At 44.9% G+C, this 19,909-nt stretch overlaps 1 protein-coding gene across 14 annotated transcripts in view; it reads left to right on the forward strand.

Moving 5' to 3' along the window:
* rims1a (regulating synaptic membrane exocytosis 1a) overlaps positions 1 to 19,909 on the forward strand; it is a 73,011-nt gene that overhangs the window by 33,186 nt on the left and 19,916 nt on the right. For 4 of the 14 annotated variants that reach the window (XM_029752769.1, XM_029752770.1, XM_029752774.1 and 1 more), the window contains 20 exons: positions 2,759 to 3,477; positions 8,133 to 8,173; positions 8,368 to 8,478; positions 8,594 to 8,693; positions 8,992 to 9,115; positions 10,130 to 10,176; positions 10,378 to 10,502; positions 10,696 to 10,716; positions 11,110 to 11,240; positions 11,729 to 11,900; positions 13,470 to 13,617; positions 13,980 to 14,151; positions 14,417 to 14,521; positions 15,099 to 15,161; positions 16,036 to 16,113; positions 16,520 to 16,636; positions 17,366 to 17,467; positions 17,903 to 17,980; positions 18,526 to 18,591; positions 18,893 to 18,958. In XM_029752769.1, coding sequence (XP_029608629.1) covers positions 2,759 to 3,477; positions 8,133 to 8,173; positions 8,368 to 8,478; positions 8,594 to 8,693; positions 8,992 to 9,115; positions 10,130 to 10,176; positions 10,378 to 10,502; positions 10,696 to 10,716; positions 11,110 to 11,240; positions 11,729 to 11,900; positions 13,470 to 13,617; positions 13,980 to 14,151; positions 14,417 to 14,521; positions 15,099 to 15,161; positions 16,036 to 16,113; positions 16,520 to 16,636; positions 17,366 to 17,467; positions 17,903 to 17,980; positions 18,526 to 18,591; positions 18,893 to 18,958 — 2,586 coding nt within the window. The remainder of the gene's footprint in view (positions 1 to 2,758; positions 3,478 to 8,132; positions 8,174 to 8,367; positions 8,479 to 8,593; positions 8,694 to 8,991; positions 9,116 to 10,129; positions 10,177 to 10,377; positions 10,503 to 10,695; positions 10,717 to 11,109; positions 11,241 to 11,728; positions 11,901 to 13,469; positions 13,618 to 13,979; positions 14,152 to 14,416; positions 14,522 to 15,098; positions 15,162 to 16,035; positions 16,114 to 16,519; positions 16,637 to 17,365; positions 17,468 to 17,902; positions 17,981 to 18,525; positions 18,592 to 18,892; positions 18,959 to 19,909) is intronic. The other 10 variants (XM_029752781.1, XM_029752782.1, XM_029752771.1 and 7 more) reach the window with 9 other exon arrangements.

Here is a 19,909-nt window from a genome sequence, read left to right on the forward strand (position 1 = left end):
TTCAGACCCCTTCACCTTTTCCACATTTTGTTACGTAACAGCCTTATTCTAAAATTGATTCAATTGTTCCCCCCCTCATCAATCTACACACAATACCCCATAATGACAAAGCAAAAACTGGTTTTTAGAAATGTTTGCAAATTTATATCACATTTATATAAGTATTCAGACCTTTTACTCAATACATTGTTCAAGCACCTTTGGCAGCAATTAAAGCCTAGAGTCTTCTTGGGAATGACGCTACAAGCTTGGAACACCTGTATTTGGGGAGTTTCTCCCATTCTTCTCATCAGATCCTCTCAAGCTTTGTCAGGTTGGATGAGGACTGTCGCTGCACAGCTATTTTCAGGTCTCTCCAGAGATGTTAAATCAGGTTCAAGTCCGGGGTCTGGCTGGGCCACTCAATGACATTCACTTGTCCCTAAGACACTCCTGCATTGTCTTTGCTGTGTACTAGAGGTCGACCGATTAATCGGTATGGACGATTAATTAGTGCCGATTTCACGTTTCCATAACAATCGGTAATCGGCCTTTTTGGTCGCCGATTATGGCCGATTACATTGCAATCCACGAGGAGACTGCGTGGCAGGCTGACCACCTGTTACGCAAGTGCAGCATCAAAAGGACCTTGTGGCTGCAAGGAGCCAAGGTAGTTGCTAGCTTGCATTAAACTTATCTTCTAAAAAACAATCAATAGTCACAAAGTCAGTAATTAACTACACATGGTTGATGATATTACTAGGTTAACTAGCTTGTTCTGCGTTTCATATAATCAATGCTGTGCCTGTTAATTTATCATCGAATCACAGCCTACTTCAACTTCGCCAAACGGGTGATGATTTAACAAGCGCATTCGCGAAAAAAGCACTGTCGTTTCACCAATGTACCTAACCATAAACATCAATGCCTTTCTTAAAATCAATACACAAGTATATTTTTAAACCTGCATATGTAGTTAAAAGAAATTCATGTTAGCAGGCAATATTAACTAGGGAAATTGTGTCACTTCTCTTGCTTTCAGTGCAAGCAGAGGCAGGGTACATGCTGCAGTTTGGGCCGCCTGGCTCGTTGCGAACTGTGTGAAGACCATTTCTTCCTAACAAAGACCGTAATTAATTTGCCAGAATTTTACATAATTATGACATAATATTGAAGGTCGTGCAATGTAACAGCAATATTTAGAATTAGGGTTGCCACCCTTTCTATAAAATATGGAACGGTTCCGTATTTCACTGAAAGAATAAACGAAATGGTTTTCGAAATGATAGTTTCCGTATTTGACCATATTAATGACAAAAGGCTCGTATTTCTGTGTGTTTATTATAATTAAGTCTATGATTTGATATTTGATAGAGCAGTCTGACTGAGTGGTGATCGGCAGCAGCAGGCTCATAAGCATTCATTCAAACAGCACTTTACTGCGTTTGCCAGCAGCTCAATCATTGAAGCACAGTGCTGTTTATGACTTCAAGCCTATCAACTCCCGAGATTAGGCTGGCATTACTAAAGTGCCTATAAGAACATCCAATAGTCGCAGGTATATGAAATACAAATGGTATAGAGAAAATAGTCCTAGAATTCCTATAATAACTACAACCTAAAACTTATTAACTGATCCTGACTAGTCTCCCATTCCCTGTCATTGAAAAACATCCCCACAGCATGATGCTGCCACCACCATGCTTCACCGTAGGGAAGGTGCCAGGTTCTCTCCAGACGGGACGCTTGGCATTCAGGCCAAAGGGTTCAATCTTGGTTTCATCAGACCTGAGAATCTTGTTTCTTATGGTCCGTCCTTTAGATGCCTCTTGGCAAACTCCAAGTGGGCCGTCGTGCCTTTTACTAAGAATGGTTGTCCTTCTGGAAGGTTCTCCCATCTCTGGAGCTCTGTCAGAGTCACCTTCCTGACCAAGGCCCTTCTCCCCCGATTGCTCAGTTTGGCCGGGCGGCCAGCTCTAGGAAGAGTCTTGGTGGTTCCAAACTTCTTCCATTTCAGAATGATGGAGGCCACTGTGTCCTTGGGGACCTTCAATGCTGCAGAAATGTTTTGGTACCCAGCCCCAGATCTGTGCCTCGACACAATCCTGTATCGGAGCTCTATAAACAATTCCTTGACCTCATGGCTTGGTTTTGTTCTGACATGCACTGTCAACTGTGGGACCTTATAGACAGGTGTGTGTCTTCCCAAATCATGTCCAATCAATTGAATTTACCACAGGTGGACTCCAATCAAGTTGTAGACACATGTCAAGGATAATCAATGGAAACAGGATGCACCTGAGCTCAATTTCGAGTCTCATAGAAAAGGGTCTGAGTACTTATGTAAATAAGGTAATTCTGTATTTTATTTGTAATAAATTGGCAACATTTCTAAACACCTGTTTTCGCTTTGTCATTATGAGATGTTGTGTGTAGATTGATACAAATAATTTTATCAATTTTTGATTAAGGCTGCAACTTAACAAAATGTGGAAAAAGTCAAGGAGTCCAGACTATTCCAGACTATAACATTGCTCGTTCTGATATTCATTTATTTTTATTTTGGGGATTTGTGTGTATTGTTAGGTGTTACTGCACTGTTGGAGCTAGGAACATAAGCATTTCACTGCACCTGTGAACACCTGCAAAATATGTGTATACTCGACCAATACAATTGTATTTTATTTTAACCTACTTAAACCTTACTCTAAACTGACATACACGTAATCCGTTCTCTCTCTCGCTCTCTCTCTCTCGTTTTCTCTCCTTCACCCACCAGGAGAAAGCCGGGCGATCAGAACGTTAAAGGTCGAGGTGAGCGTCGGCCGGGTCATCCCAGACTCCATACCCAGGTGTCAGTGGATCGGGACCAGTGGGAGCGGGAGCGGAGGGAGGGCCGGCGGCTGAGTAAGGGCCGCTCTCTGGAACACGACCCTGTGGGAGTGGGGGTCCCCCGATGGACAGAGGAGGGCTACCACATAGACCCCAACGCCCCCCGACATTTAGCCCAGCCCCAGCCAGGGGAGCCACTGGGGGGCAGGCACCCTCTACAGCCCCAGGGGCGAGGCAGGGGGGTTGGGATGGGGATTGGGTTTGAGAGTGTTGGGGGCATTGGGGGCCAGCCCGAGGCTATGCTGGGCCAGAGGACGGTGGTGGGGGGCACTAGGGGGCCACAGGGCCTTGGCCCTACACAGCTCCAGCCCCCAGAACTCAGGGAGCCCCCTGGGACAGGCCCGGGCCCCGGACCCGGTCAGGATCCCCTCCTGCGCCGGTCCAAACGGGAGAAGGCTGAAAGCATGCTGCGCAATGATTCGCTCAGCTCGGACCAGTCAGAGTCTCTGCGGCCGCCCCCGCCACGGCCCTACAAGTCAAAACGTGGCGGTGCCGGGAAGAGACAGACATCTGTCAGCAGCTCAGAGGAAGAGGGAGGGACCACGCCGGAGTATAGCAGCTGTGAGGATGCCGAGATTGAGAGTGTCAGCGAGAGAGGTGAGAGAGGTAAGAGAGGTGATAGAGGCTCCAGAGTCCAAGTTTCCCATAGACACAGATCTAGGTTCAGCTTAACCTCGCCAAATCTTAACCATAACCATGAAGGGACACAATGCAACACTAACTTCAGATCAGTTGCTAGGGCCAGCTTCCTCCCACTCTGTGAAAGAGCTTACCGATACTGTATGCATCCCACACTGCAGTGAAAGAAGTACGAGTGCGTAGTAAGACTGTGCACTCTCTTGTTTAGAAGACATGCTGGGCACAATGTAAAACACGGGGCTCTCTCATGGTGTGTGAATGTGTGTGTGTGTGCTCACCTTTTAACACACTCACACGTTACAGGTGATTGTAAATAGTAGCGACTAGTGAGCTGTTCAGGCTCAGTCTGCTTTCTTCATTGTAACATTCCAAACTCGCGGTCGCGTTCTACTTCATTACAGGTAAGTAATCATAGGCTGTTCTTATGAGATTATTAGATGAAAGATAGTGGTATTTGACATATTGTCTCAATGTGGAGGCATGTTCTTGGAGTCTATATATTAATGTATAGTGTACATATAATGTAATCATTGTACCTGATCTCAGATCGTTTTCTCGTGAGCAAACATGTTCAGTAAAATTATTCAGCGGATATGTTTTGGCTGTTGAGTGTGTGCGTGTGTGACGGCACTGTGTATGTGCGTGCGCTTGTGTGCGTGCGCTTTTGTGTATATGATATTCTGGCCGTGGCTTGGCCCGAGGGTTTCAGGATAGGTTTACGCTGCCCTGACCACATGTGACCCTGGCTGACAGAGCTAGGACACAGACTGCAGCCCTGGAGCCATTGGAACAAACACTCGATGCTTCTGTAACATCGTCTCAGCTATGTGACTACTAATTTTAGTTTTAACCATGCCCCTGTACCTAGCCATGTCCTAGCTATTTACCTTAGCATGTCCTACAGTACTAACTCTGTTATCCTGTATGTTTAGGATACACTGAGTGTACAAAACATTAAGGAACACCCGCTCTTTCCATGACATAGACTGTCCAGGTGAATCCAGGTGGAAGCTATGATCCTGTATTGATGTCACTTGTTAAATCCACTTCAATCAGTGTAGATGAAGGGGAGGAGACATGTTAAAGCAGGATTTTTAAGCCTTGAGACAATTGAGACATGGATTGTGTATGTGTGCCATTCAGAGGGTGAGTGGGCAAGACAAAATATTTAACAGTTCTTCAAGGATTTCTCAATTTTTCTTTGTGATTTCTGTGGCCAAAAAATGCTTGATTTTGCGGTAGATTTTTTGAAATTGTGCGATACATTTTACGCTGTTTTTTTTATTACGTTAATAAAGCAATAAAGTCATATGTGCTCAGCTTTAGGATGATTTTAAGCAGAATACATAAAACAAAAACAATTAGAAACATCTAAAGTTCTCAATTGTGTTTATTTTCCTGAACAAACAGCTCTGTCGTAATCCACTCACATACACCTCTCCTCTCCATCAGGCTTGGGGCTTGCTATCAACACTCTCTCTCTCTCTCTCTCTCTCTCTCTCTCTCTCTCTCTCTCTCTCTCTCTCTCTCTCTCTCTCTCTCTCTCTCTCTCTCTCTCAAAAAATTGATTCAAAGCTGATCAATCGCTTTCAATTTGAGGATCGATATTTCTAATAAGTTGTCTTCAAAATACTTGAGATTGTGATTTTTTTCTGAAAGGGTTGTAAGGGAGATAAAGAACAGAAAACGTAAAAATAGAGTATTGTGATTGATATGTTCTATTCCATTTTTTTTAATCCAGAAAGATTGTGTTTTTGTGATCCGTATTAAGTTTTACAGAGAGTTTAAAACGGCAAAATTGATAAATTGCACTCAGTGCTTTGAGCAGCGCTCTCCATAGACAGACCGGGGAGAGCAGAGTGCCGACCACCTTACTAAAACCAAGGTTAGCGGAGTAAAAGTTTGAGTAAAACGCCACTCACCTTCATTCTTCCAGCGCTTGCCACAGTCTTCCCTGCTACCACTTCAGTCATGGTGATCTGCCGCTGCTGTGGGAACTGTTCTGACATTCTCATACGCTTTGCTGATTCCAAGAAACTGTTGATTGTCGATTTTCTCTTGTTTCCAAAAACATTTGGAAATTGTTTCGCACGGTCGTTAGCTGTTTTTGTTGGCAAATGAGATTGATTTCTGTTCATTGTACTGCCTGTCAGCCATCAACAATCACCCATCATCTTCACACATGAATACGCTGACAGGCCAGGGGGGAAAAAAATGTTGTGGACGTGTGGTTGGATTGGGCCATTTTCCACGGTAACAGTGCAGTAATTGGTCACAATTACGAACCCGCTTTTGATTGGACCCTTTTATGCACTATAAGTGCGGGGATTGGTCAAAATTGTGAGCTCTCACATAATATGCGCTGATTGGTTGATTTTGCATAGAATTATGCGATCGCAGAATCGTGGAATCCTAGAGGGACTGATTTAAGTGCCTTTGAACGGGGTATGGTAGTAGGAGGTACCAGGCACACCGGCTTGGGTCAAGAACTGCAACACAACTGGATTTTGATGCTCAACAGTTTCCGTCTGTATCAAGAATGGTCCACCAGCCAAAGGACATCTTGCCAACTTGAAGAAACAATGAAAAGCATTTGAGTCAACATGGGCCAGCATCCCTGTGGAACACTTTCGACACCTTGTAGAGTACACGCCCTGACTAATTGAGGCTGCTCTGAGGTCAAAGGGGGGATGGTCCTCAATATTGGGAAGGTGTTCTTAATTTTTTGTTAACTCTGTAGATACATCACATTTTCTAGAAGGAGAACACTACATGACCAAAAGTATGTGGACACCTGCTCGTCGAACATCTCATTCCAAAATCATGGGCATTAATATGGAGTTGGTCCTTCTGCTGCTATAATAGCCTCTACTCTTCTGGGAAGGCTTTCCACTAGATGTTGGAACATTGCTGCGGGGACTTGCTTCCATTCAGCCACACGAGCATTAGTGAGGTCGGCACAGATGTTGGGCGATTAGGCCTGGCTTACAGTCGGTACTCCAATTCATCTCAAAGTTGTTCAATGGGGTTGAGGTCAGGGCTCTGTGCAGGCCAGTCAAGTTCTTCCACACCGATCTCAATAAACCATTTATGTATGGACCTCGCTTTGTGTACGGGGGCATTGTCATGCTGAAACAGGAAAGGGCCTTCTGCAAACTGTTGCCACAAAGTTGGAAGCACAGAATCATCTGGAATGTCATTGTATGCTGGTAGAGTTAAGATTTCCCTTCACTGGAACTAAAGGGCCTAGCCCGAACCATGAAAACAGCCCCAGACCATTATTCCTCCTCCACCAAACTTCACAGTTGGCACTATGCATTCGGGCAGGTAGCGTTCTCCTGCCATCCACCAAACCCAAATTCGTCCGTCGGACTGCCAGATGGTGAAGCGTGATTCACCACTCTAGAGAACGTGTTTCCACTGCTCCAGAGTCCAATGGCGGCGAGCTTTACACTACTCCAGCCGACTCTTTGCATTGCGCATGGTGATCTTAGGCTTGTGTGAGGCTGCTTGGCCATGGAAACCTCGACGACCAGTTCTTGTGCTGACATTGCTTCCAGAGGCAGTTCGGAACTTGGTAGTGAATGTTGCAACAGAGAACAGATACATTTTACACGCTACGCTCTTCAGCACTCGGCGGTCCTATTAGCGGTTGAGCCATCGTTGCTCCTAGACGTTTCCACTTCACAATAACAACACTTACAGTTGACCGGGGCAGCTCTAGCAGTGCAGAAATATGACATAGTCACTTGTTGGAGAGGCGGCATCCTATGACGGTGCCACGTTAAAAGTCACTGAGCTCTTCAGTAAGGCCATTCTATTGCCAATGTTTGTCTAAGGAGATTGAATGGTTCTGTGGTCGATTTTATACACCTGTCAGCAACAGGTGTGGCTGAAATAGACGAATCCACTAATTTGAAGTGGTGTCCACATACTTTTGTATATATAGTCTACTACTATATACACGGCACTGTGAAGAATAGGCTTCAGTCCGCTTTCATTTCATGCCATTTGTTCCACATGCCAACCTAGATTGAAACCAGACAAAGCTCTCTAATGACTAATAGATCATACGAGAGAGGAAGAGGAGATTTGTCAAAACTAGTTCTAAACACACCAGTGCAGTAGCGAGCCATGTTTCCTTTTTTAGCTCGGACCGAGGCGGGTTAAGATGCTTGAGTTGGCACAGGAGGAGTGTTCAGGCATTTAAATCATTCTGTGACTGCATGTGCACACACTTTTAGTTTGTCGGTGCGTCACGACGGAGGTAAGTACAGCAGTAACTAGGTTACATATTTCCTTCCTTTTACTAGACTTTCTAGTGAAAGTTTGCTCGACAACCACGAAGAGCTCAACAAACACACGTCACGTGTAGACTCTTTCTTTCTCAGTCTCTAAGAGGAGTAGGTCGTCAAGTCCTGGGTGATTCTGGTGAAGTGGAGCTAAATATTCAATCAACTCTGTGCTGCTTCTGTAAACAGAGTTGTTACAAAGGAGGTCCAGATCTGGCTCTGTTGTGTATAGTGGTAGTTGAGCTGGTATGTGCAGTGCGTGTGTGTGGGTGTGTGTACGTCTCCTTCTGTCTTCTTCTCCTGTTTGAGTTGATCTCTTCTCTCATATAGGAGACTGGGAGTGCTACCCGCTGGACCCCACTGTGTGGCATGTAAGTGACTGATTCTATTTTTCTATCTGCTGAAGTGAGTGTGTGTTTGTGTCTGTCTATTTTTTTTTTTTACCATATGTGTCTTTATATGTAGTGTGTGTGGAGACAGATCGAGACAAAGAGAGAGACAGAGGGAAAGAGGGGGTAATGTGCTTGCTCCCAGGCTGCTGATTGAACCAGTGTGTTGTTCACAGCATCCGGTGACATGGCAGCCGTCCAAAGAGGGTGACCACCTAATTGGCCGAATCACCCTGAGCAAGAGGAGTGCTATGCCCAAAGAGGCCGGGGCACCGCTGGGGCTAAAGGTCAGCGCTCTCACCAGACACAACCACACTGTGGCTAGACTGTTTTTGTGTGTGTGTGTGTGTACATGACTATGTGTGTGTGTGTGTGTGTGTATGTGCGCATGTGTTTTCTCAGGTGGTTGGGGGAAGGGTCACAGAGGCGGGCAGACTGGGAGCCTTCATCACTGTAGTCAAGAAGGGCAGTCTGGCCGACATCGTGGGACACCTTCGAGCAGGTATGCAAAGAGGGTGTGTGTGTGGTGTGTGTGTGTGTCAGTGGAGGCTGGTGGGAGGAGCTATAGGAGGATGGGCTCATTGTAATGGCTAGAATGGAATAAATGGAACAAAGTCAAACGAGTGGTTTCCATACGCTTGATGTGTTCAATACGGTTCCATTTATTTTATTCCATTCCAGCCATTACAATGAGCCCGTCCTCCTAAAGCTCATCCCACCAGCCTCCTCTGGTTTGTGTAAGTACACGCGTGTGTATGCGTGTAGGTTTTGAAGAATGACAGGTCATTGTGTATTTTCAGGGGATGAGGTTCTGCAGTGGAACGGCAAGATGTTGCCAAGAGCAACCCAGAAAGAAGTTTATAATATCATTCTCAATTCCCAAGCAGAACCTCAAGTGGAACTAGTGGTGTCCCGGCCCATTGGGTAAGTCAGGAATAAGAGACTCTTACCTTTGATGAAAAGACGGTGAACCCTGATAGATACTCTCTGATCAAGTCTGTGTATTTAGTACTGGTGAGATAATGCTTAGGTTAGTCCTTAGCCAATTTAGTTCCCCCCCCTTTCTTTCCAAATTGTATGTTCATACACTTCTCCCTCGTGGATTTACAAGGAATGTACTGGTGTAAGAATTAGGGTGGAAACTCGCTTCAAACTATTCAAAACATCAATCCGATGCTTTACATTTTTTTAAGGTCGAGTGAATGAGTGCACTTTGAAGGAGAAGGGGATGAAACAGAATTGGTCTTAATTGAATTGAGTTTCATTGTTCACACACTCCATTCACATACAGTACCAGTCAAAAGTTTTGACACACCTACTTATTCAAGGGAACACATCAAAACTATGAATTTACACATGTGGAATCATGTTGTAACTAAAAAAAGTGTTAAACTAAAATGCATTTTAAAGTAGCCTTCCTTTGCCTTGATGACAGCCTTGCAATCTCTTGGCGTTCTCTCTTGAGTAGGTGTGTCCAAACTTTTGACTGGTACTGTACATACATTTTGAACAGTTGTCTCTTTCTGACTTGTCTTGCTCCTTCCTAAAAAAAAAATATTTATTTCCAAACACTTGCGAAGGGTGTATAAAGTCTATCAGTAAGTAAAGCTACAGTATTAGAGTCCCCTTCCAACCCAAATTACCCAAGCCCCCCCCCCCCCCACCCCCACCCCACCCCACCCCCTGTGACCGTAGAGCTGAGGAATGCCCAAATTAGTAGACGCAATGAGGGATTGTAAAAATGTATACTGGGTTGTAACATTTTTGTTTATTTATCCTAGTCCTTTTACATTGACCCTACTCTTCCCTTCTGTTTTTACCTACCAATATGTTGCAGTCAAGGCAACGCTTAACAATGGTGTCTGTGGACTTGTGTTATACTGTCCTGTCAGATTGTAGTGTGACTTTTGACTGATATGTCTCTTTGGTTGATTACAGTGATATCCCAAGAATCCCAGACACGTCCCACCCTCCATTAGAATCTAGTAGGTATCTCCTCTGGTCTCTCTCTCTCTCTCTCTCTCTCTCCCTTTCTCTCCCTTTCTCTCTCCCTTTCTCTCTCTCTCTCTCTCTTTAGCTCTCTCTCTCTCTCTCTCTCTGTCTCTCTGCTACACTGTATCTCTCTTTCTTGTCAAACCTAGTTGTTAGGGGTTTAACTGGGCGAGATGCGTCTTGTCTTATTTCTGCCCTCACAGCAGGTTCCAGTTCATTTGAGTCCCAGAAGATGGAGCGGCCATCTATATCGGTCATGTCCCCCACCAGCCCCAGTACACTTAGAGACCACCCACAGCAAATGCCTGGACAGCTTGCAGTGAGTATACACCAACAGCTGTGTGTGTGTGTGTGTGCATGTGCGTGCGCGTGCGTGTGTACGCACTCAAACATTTGGGATTATTATGCATTTGTATGTGTTAGTAATCTGGTTTATGGTGATCATTTCCATTGTGTGTGTGTGTGTGTGTGTTTCTGTATGTGTGTGTGTGTGTTTGTGTGTGTGTTTTCAGGTACTGCCCGGACAACTTTTAGTGAGTCCATACCAAAGGATTGTCATGTATCATCAGTGCAGATATTTGGGGTTGTGATATATTTAAGCAATAAGGCCCGAAGGGGTGTGGTATACGCCCAATATACCACCGCTAAGGGCGGTACCACATACCACAAACTCCCGAGGTACCTTATTGCTACTATAAACTGGTTACCAATATAATTAGAGCAGTAAAAATAAATGTTTTGTCATACTCGTGGTATACGGTCTGATATACCACGGCTGTCAGCCAATAAGCATTCAGGCTCGAACCACCCAGTTTATAATTCTATATAGTCTGTAGCCTACATCATGCCATTTAAGATGGGACTTTAAGATTGGCTCCTACTGATCATGTATGTGTGTGTGTGTGTGTATCCATGTGTGTGTTCAGGTCAAGCTGTGGTATGATAAGGTGGGACACCAGCTGATTGTGAACGTGGTACAGGCTACAGAGCTGCCTCCCCGCCCGGACGGGCGACCCAGAAACCCCTACGTCAAAATGTACTTCCTGCCAGACCGAAGGTACGGTAACAAGGTCTATCACTAACAGACTTTCACATAAAAGAGTCTGTAGACAGGAAGAAACCAACAACAAATGTTAACTCCTCTGTGTGTGTGTGTGTGTGTGTGTGTGTGTGTGTGTGTGTGTGTGTGTGTGTGTGTGTGTGTGTGTGTGTGTGTGTGCGCGCATTCTTGAGGGAGCTTGCAAGTAAGCATTTCGCTGCGCCGTTTATACCTGCTGTAAACTGTGTATGTGACAAATAAATGCTCATTTGATTTGGTGTGTGTGTGTGTGTGTGTGTGTGTGTGTGTGTGTGTGTGTGTGTGTGTGTGTGTGTGTGTGTGTGTGTGTGTGTGTGTGTGTGTGTCTGTGTGTGTGTGTGTGTGTGTGTGTGTGTGTGTGTGTGTGTGTGTGTGTGTGCGTGCGTGCGTGCGTGTGTGTGTGTGTGTGTGTGTGCGTGCGTGCGTGCGTGCGTGCGTGTGTGTGTGGGTGCGTGCGTGCTGCGTAGCGATAAGAGCAAGCGGAGGACTAAGACAGTGAAGAAGACCGGAGAGCCAAAGTGGAACCAGACGTTTGTGTACTCCCACATCCACCGCAGAGACTTCCGCCAACACATGCTAGAGCTGACCGTGTGGGACCAGCCTCGCTTACCTGACGAGAATAGCATGTTCATGGGAGAGGTACTGACACACACACACAGACAGACACACAGACACACACAGGAATCAAATCAAATATTATTGGTTACATAGACATATTTAGCAGATGTAGCGAAATGCTTGTGTTCCTAGCTCCAACAGTGCAGTAGTATCTAACGATTGACAACAATACACACACATCTAAAAGTAAAATAATGGAATTAAGAAATATATAAATATTAGGATGAGCAATGCCGAAATGGTATTGACTAAAATACAGTAGAATACACTTACAGTGCATTCAGAAAGTATTCAGACCCCTTGACTTTTTCTACATTTTGTTACATTACAGCCTTATTCTAAAATGGATTAAATCGTTTTTTCCCCTCATCAATCTACACACAATACCCCATAATGACAAAGCAAAAACAGGTTTTTAGACATTTTTGCAAATGTGATAACAATAAAAAACTGGAATATGGCATTTACATCAGTATTCAGACCTTTAACTCAGTACTTTGTTGAAGCACCTTTGGCAGCGATTACAACCTCGTGTCTTCTTGGGTATGACGCTACAAGCTTGGCACACCTGTATTTGGGGAGTTTCTCCCATTCTTTTCTGCAGACCCTTACATGCTCTGTCACGTTGGATGGGGAGCGTCGCTGAACAGCTATTTTCAGGTCTCATGGTCTGAGAGTCTTTAGGTGCCTATTGGCAAACTCCAAGCGGGCTGTCATGTGCCTTTTACTGAAAGACACATTTTACTGGCTTCCGTCTGGCCACTCTATCACAAAGGCCTGATTGGTGGAGTTCTGCAGAGATGGTTGTCCTTCTAGACGGTTCTCCGATCTCCACAGATAAACTCTGGAGCTCTGTCAGAGTGACCATCAGGTTCTTGGTCACCTCCCTGACCAAGCCCTTCTCCCCCGATTGCTCAGTTTGGCCAGGCAGCCAGCTCTAGGAAGAGTCTTGGTGGTTCCAAACTTCTTCCATTTAAAAATGATGTAACGCAACACAATGTGGAAAAAAAATCAAGCGGTCTGAATACTTTCTGAATGCACTGTGCATATGAAATGTGTAAAGCATTATGTAAACATTATTAAACTGACTAGTGTTCCATTATTAAAGTGACCAGTGATTCTATGTCTATGTACATAGGGCAGCAGCCTATAAGGTGCAGGGTTATGTAACCGGGTGGTAGCCGGCTAGTGATGGCTAATTAACGGTCTGATGGCTTTGAGGTAGAAGCTGTTTTTCAGTCTCTAGGTCCCAGCTTTGATGCACCTGTACTGACCTCGCCTTCTGGATGATAGTGGGGTGAACAGGCCATGGCTCGGGTGGTTGATGTCCTTGATGATCTTTCTGGCTTTCCTGTGACATCGGGTGCTGTAGGTGTCCTGAAGGGCAGGCAGTGTGCCCCCGGTGATGTTTTGGGCAGACCGCACCACCCTCTGGAGAGCCCTGTGGTTGCGTGCGGTGCAGTTGCCGAACCAGGCGGTGATACAGCCCGACAGGATGCTTTCAATTGTGCATCTAGGAGTGGATGAATTGCTGTCATTGGCCTTGTGTGTAACTGTTTGATCCTGTTTATATTGGTTACGTATGTCTAGATCCTAATAGAGCTGGAGACAGCCCCGTTGGATGACAAGCCTCACTGGTACAAGCTGCAGACCCACGACGTGTCGTCTATCCCCCTGCCCTGGCCATCCCCTTACATGCCCCGCAGAAATACAGACACACCCAGCAAGAAGCTGCAGCGTAAGTCACAGACGGGGGCGATGTGTGTTCACAATATATCTCTTTGTTATCTATGTGGTCTACTTACCCTATTGTGTGTGTGTGTGTGTGTGTGTGTGTGTGTGTGTGTGTGTGTGTGTGTGTGTGTGTGTGTGTGTGTGTGTGTGTGTGTGTGTGTGAGAGATATTACTGAGATATTACAAAAAAAATATAATGAAGTTTTACGATATAGACAATTTCAAAAATCTCTCAGTTCTGCCTCCAGGGCAAGATTCATGACAATAAATGTCAACTTGCCTGCAATTGTGCCAGTTTGGGACAATATATCGTATGTATGTTTGCTTTTATGAACACATCTTCTCTCCCCCTGTGGGTGTGTGTAGCTGCCGAGAGGGGTTCGCGGGAGAGGGGGAGGCAGCAGAAGGATCCCCACGCCACTACTCTGGAGGTGCCGGAGCAGAAGAGGACACCCCAGCATCGCTCTCGATCTGTCTCTCCTCACAGAGAGGAACAGGGCAGGGGGCGATCACGACCCGCCAATGTGCCCACCCAGAGGTGAGAGGAGAGGAGAGGGGGGAGAAGGGGTGTTGATGAAGAAAAAGGGGGAGGAGAGGGAGGAGAAAACTTGAAGGACCACTTTTTGTTTTGCCATTTTCGTGAACCAGAACAAGTAGCGCTGAGAATATTGCTTTTACTATTATCACTGCCAACACAGCCAACTTGTACAGTGTTACCACAGCTAAAAGCCTTGTTCTCCCCCCTTATCTCTTTCCAACTCTCTCCCTGTTCCATATCTCCATATCTCTCCCCTCTGTATCAGGAGTTTGGATGATGAGATCCACCATAGTAGGAGGTCTCGTTCTCCCACCCGCTACTACGACTCTACCAGAGGACACTACCAGGAGCAGGACTATGTAGATGACAGGTGTGTTTCTGTGTGTGTGGTGTGTGTGTGTGTGTGTGTGTGTGTGTGTGTGTGTGTGTGTGTGTGTGTGTGTGTGTGTGTGTGTGTGTGTGTGTGTGTGTGTGTGTGTACAATCAGGTAGCCATGGATTCCCTCTCCCTGCCATCTCTTTCAGTTCAGACAGTACCTTCGGTTTAATTTCTTCCTTTGTCTTCTTCTCTCTGTCTTTCTGTGATTCAGTATAATGAATTGTGGGGACTATGTTTGGATATGGCTGGCCACTTGCTTGTTTGGTCTCTGTTGTTTGTTGATTCAGACTCGATTACGTTATTGCCATGAGACAAGAGTTGCTGTCATCGGAGTAGGTAGAAGTTTCCCCTAACCACTGATACAGGGTCAGATTTGTTCATCCCCTGTAATGGTTAGGGTTGGGAAATGGGGTAGAATCATCTGATCCTAGATCTATGGTTAGGGGTAACTTCTACCTGTCCCATTGTTCTCCGCTGGCTCAGCTTTGTATCGCTGTTCTTTCTCTGTCCTCTGGTTTGGCTTCATTGTTTACTTCCTCATGTGTCATCCATCCCCATGGTAACTACAGTGAGGTCATCCTGATCCACCAGTCAATGCGGGGCAAAAGTGCAGAATGCCTACACACTGAAAGGTAAACAGGTGTCATCACATGTTTTATTTGATATTGTAATATTATTATTAGTAGTAGTAGTATTATATATGATCATCATCCTCTTTCGCACTAGCCTTATCAACCTTTATCCTAAGCTTTTTTATACATGAATATTGGCGCTGCATAAAGACGGATGTATATTTCTTGATGACTTCACTCAATCTCCTAAATGCGTCTTATTCTGTCATAATGTGTGTGAGAGAGTGATGGACATTTCAGTGTGTCCATCCTGTCCTGTGTGACAGTGACGCAACACACACCCACCCAGACATCAACACTGGGACTGTCCACTACTGACCGCACATAGCCTCTGCTGACCCTGGCCAATGCCTGAGGGGCTGCTAGTTATTCAGTTAGCGTCATGTAGCTATTCTGGTCCATTCATGGCCGAAATAATGTTCCTCCAACATTAGAGGCCACTTTAGTTCAGTTCGTTACTGGATGGCAGGTAGTCTAGCTGTTAAGAGCGTTGGGCCAGTAACCCAAAGGTTGCTGTCTTGGAACCAGCTAGGTGAAACATTTGTCGATGTGCCCTTGAGCAAGGCACTTAACCCTAATTGCTGCTGTAAGTCGCTCTGGATAAGAGTGTCTGTAAAAATGTAAAAGATCCAGCATATTGGACAAAGGTGCAATACTGTCCCAGTGAGCCCACCCACATAGGTAAGTGGTAAAGTATGGCTGGTAGAGGCTGGAAAAGCCTGACATACATGCACTCAGCTGGCATGCTGCTCTCCTGTCTTTCTTTAGTAGTATTTTAGGAACCATGTTTACATTCTGTTAATCCATCTTCCTCCTTCCCCGTTTTCTATCTACGTCTCCTGCATGCACACATACGTCACACGACTCACCCCAGGGGCTCTTCTAGACACAGTACCACACTACCCCCTAAGATGCCTCTCTTAGTCAATGGCATCCACGAGGACATTTACAGGTACGTGGAGGAAGAGAGCGAGGTTGTGTTCGAAAATGGCCCCCCTCCTAACTTTGTACCGCCGTCAGTGTTGATACTTCTGTAGTTTTATGTTCAGGAGGTAATATCCCTTGAGTTGACCTCGTATAACTACATCATATGCACCCGACTGTATCCTGGTCTTACTGATGTTTATCTTCCGTATTTTTTGGGATGAATTCCATCAATTGACTTGGAGCAAGAATTGAAAGTAGTCCAGTTTGCGCTCCAAAAACAGTTATCTTGCCCATATGAGTATTGTCCATAGTTGTAGGCTACCACATCCTTTCCCACTCTTGGCCTCTGTTTGTTTGATGTTAAGTTGGTTTTTGTTGTCTGTTTATTGCATGCTTTTTATATGTTACTCTTTTCATTGTCTTGAGTAAAGTTCCACACTGCCTGCATGTCTAAAGACTAGCTCAATGGTGCGTTCCAGCGTTGTCACGGCAATACGCAGCTCTTTCACACAGCGTGTTCTCAGGTTTACAGATGAGATCACCATTAGGTAAGACACACACACCTTCAGCCCTCAATGACCTCCTCATACCATGTTCACGAACTCTTCTGACAACCGGAGAACAGGTCTCCATGACAACCTGGCTATCTCACTACCTGACAATGTCTTCAGTGTTGGGGAAGTTACTCTGGAAATATATTTTTTCCAAGCTACCAGTTACTTCTCACTCTAAAAGTTACACTAAAGCTAGCCTTATGAAAATATAGTCTACTTAACTTACTAAGTAAGTTTCTATGAAAAAGTAGTTAACTGCGAAAAAGTATCATATTTAAATCTGAAATGTCATGGACTAAAAACTATGTTTCAAGTGAGAATTTGGCAGGTCTAATGCTAACAACAACAAAAAAGGAAATTCTTGTCTACCACCAATATTTTATTTTTGCAAAAAGAGTAGTGTGTACTTCCAGTAGTTAGCTACACCACTACATGGTAATAAAGTATTTAACTACTGAAAACACTACCAAGATTGGAATTTAGTTCAAATACAACTGTCAATGCAGTTAAGTTACTAATTGAAATACATATAGTTCACTACTCCCCAAAACTGAATGACTTGTATTGACTCCAATCAATCGTCTAATCACTTAAAACAACGTTCAAACTAGCATGTCCTTTATGATTTAGGAACCTAACATCTCTTTCTTTTCCATTTTCCTCTTCTTTGTTCTGTGTCCGCTCCTCTCCGCTCCTGCATTGGATGGCATGTTATTGAGCTAGTGATCTACATACCTCTTTGGACAGGGTTAAGACTAGGAGTGCTAGCACCAACTGTCTGAACCCAGAAAGGAACCATAGTGTTCCTTCACCAGATCCCCAAAGGTACCAGCCCACTGACCTGTACACTGCCTGCATCCAGCCTCAGACAATCTACCACCTGTGTGTGTGTGTGTGAGAGTGTGAGTTTGTTGAGGACGGTGTGGTGGATGTAGTTCTAAGTACACTCTTAAGGTTTGTGTAAAAGGATTGGTATAGTGCTAGTGCAAATTAGTGCAGTATCTGTAGTAATCTGTTCTCTTTGTAGAGTCTGCTGGAGTGACTGTTTGTACATAGCTACTTTATGAGATGCCTTAAAGGGAGGGTCCTTTTTTGTGGGAGGAGTCTGAAATGATCTGTGCATTTTTGGGGTAACAGCCTTAAACTGAGACTCAGAGATATGATAGACCCATGAACTCGATACAGCCCCTATGAGAGTGCAGGTGATCCATGATGCATGTGTTTCTCTGTGTGTCCACCGGGGGTGCTGCTGGGTCTCAGCTGCTCCCAGTCTCTGCCCCGCAGACGCCCCGCCAGCCCCAGGATTCTAATCCAACACGCCTCCCCAGAAGACGACAGGTACCCCTTCCCCACCGCTCCCACCCCCACCCCCCATCCCCCCTGTTAGCAGCTGACCCCAACCCTAACCCCCAAAACTGTACTAAACCCAAATGCAAACACTAATAATTAGCTAACTTCTAACCCTAAACGTATCGCAATCGATCATTTTTCTCTATGGGACTATGTACAGGGTCTTTTGGCATAGTATGGACTAGTGTCTTGCGTTTGTTCTTTAGAATCCCTGTGGCTTGTAGTTTTAGCAGCCTCTAACTTCTCCTTTAGAATCGCTGAGCTATTTTGCTTTTTTAGTCTAGGAATTGATAAGGAGTTCAGATGTTTTTGTCTGTCTACTGCATTGGCCAACTGAGCTTTTATCATTATCGATAATGTGTGTCTTTCATATTCATAACAAATTCAACATAATTCAGGATTAAAGTTGAGTTTATATCTATGTAAGTGTTGTGGGTGTGTGTGTGTGTGTGTGTCTGTTTGTGTCTGTTTGTGTGTGTGTGTGTTTCTCATCATGTCATCTAATCACCCTCGTGTTTGTGGTGTGTATGAAGCAAGTGGATGATGGAACCTCTAGTACCTAGACAGGAGACAGTTAACCACCTCAGTGCAAAGAAGAGGTACACACACACATACATACAAACACACACATTACTTGTTCAATGGTTACATATGTGATGCTTCTTCATGATCATTGTTCCATACTCCATATTCCATTGATGTGTATTGACAACTTAATCAAATCAATCGCCTAACTGGCTTGTCTTCTGTAGAGCATAAGGCTAGACGTTTTATTACGAATAGAAAATCAGACTTCTCTCACTTACCCTAGCTGTTTACCCCTGTCCCATACTCTCTCCGTTTATTTATTCATCCCTCCATCCGTTTCTTTCTGTTTTCCACTCATCTCCCATCTCCCAGGCAAACTCGGAGCCTGGACTCATCCACCTGTCACACTCTGGGCAAGAAGCTCCCTGACAACGACAGGTAAGGGGGCCAACCATAACATATACCCTGATTTTTGTTTTTCAACATCATCACTTCTGGCCCAATCCTCAAACTTTCATAAAATCTCCCATTCACATCAGTACAGAATTGAAATTAAAGTTTGAGTCGAGCATGTGAATCTCATTGCGAGATTCATCCTGCCATCATAGTCTGTCCCCTCCCACAAATTCCCAGTCTAGGATGAAGTTCCCTTTAGACACTGATCTACGATCAGTTTTCCCCCACAATAATTGAGTTTAGGATTTGTTTGGGGTAAACTGATCCTAAATCTGTACCAAATGGTGACTTTTACCTCTAGTGGGGGTCCCCCTCTTTTCTGTCCACCAGTTCATCCACATTGCCACAATTTTAAACGTTGATTTTGGAATAATCTATCAGATTAAGTCACGTACACATGTACTGTACTGGGCTGCAGTGCAGTACAGCGGTTAGCATGGGGTTGCTAACATAAGCATGCGTGGGTCAGGATTCGCTGAGATGGAGGCAAGATGAGCTTGCGTTTGTAATTGGCAGTTCAGTATCAAGGTGGGGTCTTTCCTAATATGGAATCAGGTAGTTTGACCTGCACCTTTAACAATGTTTTCTTCTGAGATGTCTCTCACACTGTGTATGCTGATTTCAATATGTTTGACAAAGCTTCTTCTTTTCATCATTTTTCCTTTTTTTCATCTTTTCCTTTTTGCCTCTATTCTGTTCTTTTCTTTCATTTTTGCATGCTGCGACTTTGTGCACACGGTGTGTATGGTGTGTGTGGTGTGTGTGTTGCGTATGGTGTATGTGTTGCGTATGGTGTGTATGGTGTGTGTGGTGTGTATGGTGTGTGTGTTACGGCCCCCAGAATAAAGCCCACCTCCATCCTGAGAGGGTCCCAAGGACGGCCCCCTCCCCTGCGGCCGCTCGGTAAGGGGACCCTCCGAGAGTTGGCCCCGG

The sequence above is a fragment of the Salmo trutta genome, chromosome 5 (genome assembly GCF_901001165.1).
Source record: "Salmo trutta chromosome 5, fSalTru1.1, whole genome shotgun sequence".
Classification (NCBI taxonomy): domain Eukaryota; kingdom Metazoa; phylum Chordata; class Actinopteri; order Salmoniformes; family Salmonidae; genus Salmo; species Salmo trutta.